General features: G+C 41.2%; 1 protein-coding gene across 8 annotated transcripts in view; it reads right to left on the bottom strand.

The window, feature by feature from the left end:
* Positions 1 to 5,119, bottom strand: part of LOC103624856 (phospholipid scramblase family member 5) — a 75,870-nt gene that overhangs the window by 12,555 nt on the left and 58,196 nt on the right. For 7 of the 8 annotated variants that reach the window (XM_017726466.1, XM_017726464.1, XM_017726465.1 and 4 more), the window contains 2 exons: positions 3,030 to 3,097; positions 1,638 to 2,810 (listed from right to left, as the gene is read on the bottom strand). In XM_017726466.1, coding sequence (XP_017581955.1) covers positions 1,638 to 1,650 — 13 coding nt within the window. In that variant the 5' untranslated portion in view covers positions 1,651 to 2,810; positions 3,030 to 3,097. The remainder of the gene's footprint in view (positions 1 to 1,637; positions 2,811 to 3,029; positions 3,098 to 5,119) is intronic. The other variant, XM_017726462.1, reaches the window with a different exon arrangement.

The raw sequence follows: 5,119 nt of genomic DNA, 5'->3' as shown, positions 1-5,119 counted from the left end.
GAAAGCAGTCCCCAAACTGATTGTTTTTATCTCATGTGTGACAATACTTAGGCACAACGGGGTTTGAGGTCCAGAAGGAATTTTGGCTCTAAGTCTGACTCTCTCTTTTGCTGTTGTGGGTTTAAATGAGATCTTTTAGTATTATTTGAACTCACTGTGAAAGATTCATCACTCAATCACATTTTCATCTTAATTTGTCTTTGCAGCCACTGCTTTCTTTCAAAGTCTGAGACCACAGGAAGAAGCAACCCCTTTGAATTTGTTGCTGGCTTTTAAAAATGTATAACTGGGTAATAAATATTTTATCTGCTCTTCTGCATCATTTTACCTCACAGGGTTCTGTTCCTGCCGTAACTCTTGTTGTTACATGAAATGCCACGAAGTAGCCAAGTGTTAGCGTTATTCTTGAATAATAAAGAGAAAAAAAGACAACAAATTGCAGTTCTACCTGTCAAATTTTAAGCTATACAAAAATCAAACAGTAAATACATTAAATATTAATGACAATTTGAGCTAGTCTGACACTTTGTCTATTTTTGTGGATGATTCCCATTTCATTACTAGTATGGAAAATCTTAAAAGTTACCATATGATACAGTGAGTATTCTGTACAAACATAATTTGTAGAGTTACATGTTCCTAAAAGAGGTGTACTGTCTCATTTCTTCACACTAAAACCCATATTCCATACCATTACTATTTAACTGTTTCTCCTAACTGATATACATCAAAAATAGGCAAAACTAGATTTCTTTTATATGGCTAAAGCTAAGCAAAATTTTTTTTAAAACCCCTACATTGTCAGAGTACAAAAATGCTCTAAAATCTGCTTGCTCCTGTGTACCTTTTAGTGCTCTAAATGCAGAATTCCTTGAGTATTTTGAGGGCAAAAAAGAGGGATAAACATTTGGCAAACCTAGACAGACGTTGCTGAAACTGCCTGGGCCAACACCTGCCTCTGCACATGCCAACAGAATGACCTCTGTGGAGTTGCACTCATGTTAAAGAGAAAAAGCTAGTTGTATCCTTCTGCTCAGTTTAAGTATTTGAAAACCTGGACAAAATTAACTGGCTGATTAGATTACATGTTGCATGCTTGCCCATAGCTCTGAGTACTCAACTGGCTACTGCTAAAGTCAGTACATGACAAAGATGCACCCAGACAGGACTAATCTGATTGAATTCAGTTATTCTTCAAGTATTATTTTTCATATGCAGTTATCAGGTCTCTGGCTAGTTTTGAATGTGAAAAGCATTTGCTGATGTAGTATTTTCAAAGTGGAATAGGGAAGAAGTGTGCAAAAATAGTGGTACCCTTGGCTCAGTATCCACCCTTCCCAGGCACTCTGTAGAGACAGGTTTAAACACAAAGATACAAGCATTAAATTTTCTGACTGAATGCAGAGGCTAACATTTTATAACGTATTTTCTTCAAATATTCATCCTAGTATAGATTTTAGTCTCCTTAGGAGCCTCTTGGATGCTGAAAAATTAAAGGGAGACAAAACTACTGTGCTTTGACTGATGTGGTTTTAGCCTGAAACACTCATTCCAGCCAACTGCTGATTGCTGGAAATGCACAAGACTGTAGTTTTCTGTAAACATGATCTAAAAACACAGACTAGAGATGCACTTACCTTGAGAGGCCATGAAGCTTCCTGAGTTACTTCTTCAAAGGAAGCCAGGTTAAAAGAAAAGGCTTTTCTTGTTGCAGCAAATAAAAAAAGCGCACAGCATGCACAGAACTTCAGAAGGTGTCTGTCTACTCGCGATCAGCTCCCAGAGCACGGGAGGTGCGGCGCGGTCCTCACGGCGCGGAGCGCTGCACTGGCTGAGCCGGGCCACAGGGGGAGAGGCTGCCGCAGACCCGGGCAACGCCGATCCAGGGCCAGAGTGTGCACCAATGGAAAGAGGGAAAAGAGTTTTGCCAGCGCGGAGAGACAAAGCTGAAATGTACCCACTGGCTAAATGAACTCATTAAACCTAAAATCCTGCTTTATAAGGTATGTATTTATTCTGGGAGTACAAAGGTTCTGTCTTTTCAGTTCAGTGTTTTGAGTTGCCACTTCTTCAGGGTATCCAGTAAAGACAGAGGAGCTAATGGAGATGTGGATGGCCCGTCCCTAGAAGTGTTTAAAGCCAGGGTGGATGGAGCACCTGGTCTAGGAAAAGGTGTCCCTGTCCAAGTCAGGGGGGTTGGAAATAGATCATCTTTAAGGCCCCTTCCAACCCAGGCCGCTCTATGACTCTATGATTTCCCTACTGCTGACCCCAAACAACATTTTCTGTGCACAAAGCAGAAAAAGCTGCCTTGGATTTCTCACTGTATTCCATCCATGTAACATCAGGCAAGGGATGTCCTCCAAGGGATGTCATGCCTATACCTAACCCCAGAAAATCATCCTGTACATTCCCCCACCACTATGCCCCCCCAACACTCACATCCACGCAGGGTTCTGCTGCACCACGAGAGGTGTTTGAACTGGATTTGGAGAATTAAAACAGTCTGGCAGTGCTTTGCTCTAGACAAGCACTGTCCAAAACCGTGACACATATAATTATCCCCATTGCACTGGGAAGAAAAGACAAGGAGAAGGAGGGAGAGTAACCTTGACTTACCAGCTCATATTCCCGCCTTGAGTGCCCAAGTTGCTGCGGAGATCATCAGGCAGATGTGATCTGCAGGCAGCTGTGATGCATGGCTGCAAGAATGGCAAAGCCTATGCACAGAGCCCAGCAGAGCAGAAGGAGGTGCTGGGCACCATTTTCTGTCCTCTCTGCTACTGCAAGTTCCACTGGTTTGAATCTGTCTGCAGAAGCATGGTGGAGAAGATTAAATTCCAGAATTTACAGCTCAGGAAGATGCTGATGAGGATTCTCAGAAGGAAGAATACAGAAAACCCATCCCAAAAAAACGCCCAAATTATATGGAAACTGATTTTCAGAGACTATAGTAGCAAATGCAAGAGCTTCAGCTCTACTTATGGATTTGGCTATGTGAAATTTCCCAGGACTTTATCATTGCCTACCTGAGAACTCCCTGGGTGCAGTGGCAAGCACAGGCCAACCTAGGAGCCAGACCCTGCTGTGCTCACACCTGGAAACAACCAGAGAAGTGAGAGAGGCAAAAATTTTGGTAACTGAACAATGGGTACTGAACAAACCCCTCTGGATTAGGAGGAAGTTTGACATAACTGGAAATAACAATTAAGAATGACCACAAGTTTTTGCTTCCTTTCTCCCTGTCAAGGATGGGCTTCTTTGGAGCACAGGTTATAACCCCAAGAGCAGGCACAAAGCCTAAAAAAAGAAGAAAAAATACAGGGAAAGCTCTGGATAAATATAATAAACCTATCTTTAAAAATTACAGATGAAAGTTCAGATGAGATGGCACTCGTTTACCTCTGAAAATGAATAAAGGCTTATTTTACCTCCCAGAAAATTAAAGGGGAAAAAAAGTCCCAATAATTCTGTCAATGAATAAAACAATCATAATACATTAAGAAAAGTGCCTCAAACAGACAAAACACACTAAAAAATTAAATGCTGAAAGAAGACATTTCAAACATTTAAAAACCATTTTTTGAGAAGTCCAAGTGGTTCATTTGCTGACTCAGAGGAGGACTCAGGCAGAGCCTGTGCTGCACTTGTGCCTCTAGCAGGGGCCAGTCCCTCCTGCAGCCGTGGCTGTGCTGGGAGCTGCTGCTGCTGCCCTGGCACAGGCTGCAGCCAAGAGCTGTCCTGGCAGCATGGGAAGGTTCCCCTCTCTGCAGGAGCCAGGTTTCATTTTCCTGCCACTCATGAAATAAACATTTCCCTGAAATAGTTCTGCCCCAAAGAAGTAATTTTTCTGACATTATTTGCACAATTGCAGTAAATAAGTAACAGAAAGATATACAACTTGGCTTTAAGTACATTTTATGTTCTTTTCTTTTTTTTCTACAAATTTCCACATCTTTTACAATGTCTCCTTTTACCCCATTCCTATTGTTTTATTCCAAAGCAATAATTTGAGTAGATTATATCAGTAGATTTCTGAAGGATTTGCAAACAATAGTCTTGCACTGGCACAAGTCCTTACAAGTAAAATCACGTATTTAATAATTTCTTTAATCTGAATTTTTGGTGTGCTGCTTTTTTTTTTTTTTTTTAAATAAATACTCATATATTGGTCTAAATTTGCTCCTGCCATGATTAAAAGCATTCTCACTAGGACATCAGGTACAGAAGACTTAATCATATTTATTCAGGCACAAAGACGGCCATTCTTTGGTGCCCTTTAAATAAGCACAGGAAGAATACTCAAGAAAGGAGGACAAACATTTAAAGAAGTGTGTGCTGCTACTTCTAACTCTATTTTAGGGCCTCCAGGAAGCAGAGCAGCAGCACCCAAAGGAGAATTTCACCAAGACACTGAATTCACTGCCTCTGCCCCTTGAAGAAGGCTCAGGGGAGGGATATCACTGCCTACACTGACTCTACCAGTCAGAGTCTGAGCACTAAAATAGAGCACACTGCCTTCCTCAGCATGAATATGCTGGGCATCTGAAACATATTCACAGCTATTAAAAAGAAAAGCAAAACAAAAAAAAGGGGGAAAAAAGGGAAAAAGAAATTGAGTCTACATACATATATTCCTGCTACCTCTAAAATATTCTTGCTCCATCCTATGCTGTAAAGCTGATAAAAATTGATGGGCAAATCCTTAGAAGGCACAAGTTAGCATGGATCCATCAAAATCAATGAGCCTATTCAGATCAGGGCAAGCAGCACTTGGCTGGAGGAGCTTATACATCTAACACCTTCCTTTTATCCTCAAAGAAAAATTGCATCTTTTCTATAACTACCGTTTCCACAAAAACCCAGAGATCCATCCCGGCTGAGCTGATGTACAAACACCACTGCAGTTAATGGTTATTACATAAATTACTGCAGCCTGTAGGAAACTTATCCATGGACTAAGACACCCTTGTCCCCAGCACAGAAACAGAACACAGATTTTCCTCCAGAAAGCATGTAGTAATAGTCAACCAGGTGGATCAAGAGAGTAAAAATGTCATATGGCTCAGAATAGATGCTGTTTCTCTGGAGCCTAATCACTCTTCCATTTTCTACAGGC

Source organism: Corvus brachyrhynchos, unplaced genomic scaffold, assembly GCF_000691975.1.
Source record: "Corvus brachyrhynchos isolate BGI_N302 unplaced genomic scaffold, ASM69197v1 scaffold221, whole genome shotgun sequence".
NCBI lineage: Eukaryota > Metazoa > Chordata > Aves > Passeriformes > Corvidae > Corvus > Corvus brachyrhynchos.
The sequence above is the reverse complement of the archived record's forward strand: the minus strand, read 5'-3'. Positions and strand labels throughout refer to the sequence as shown.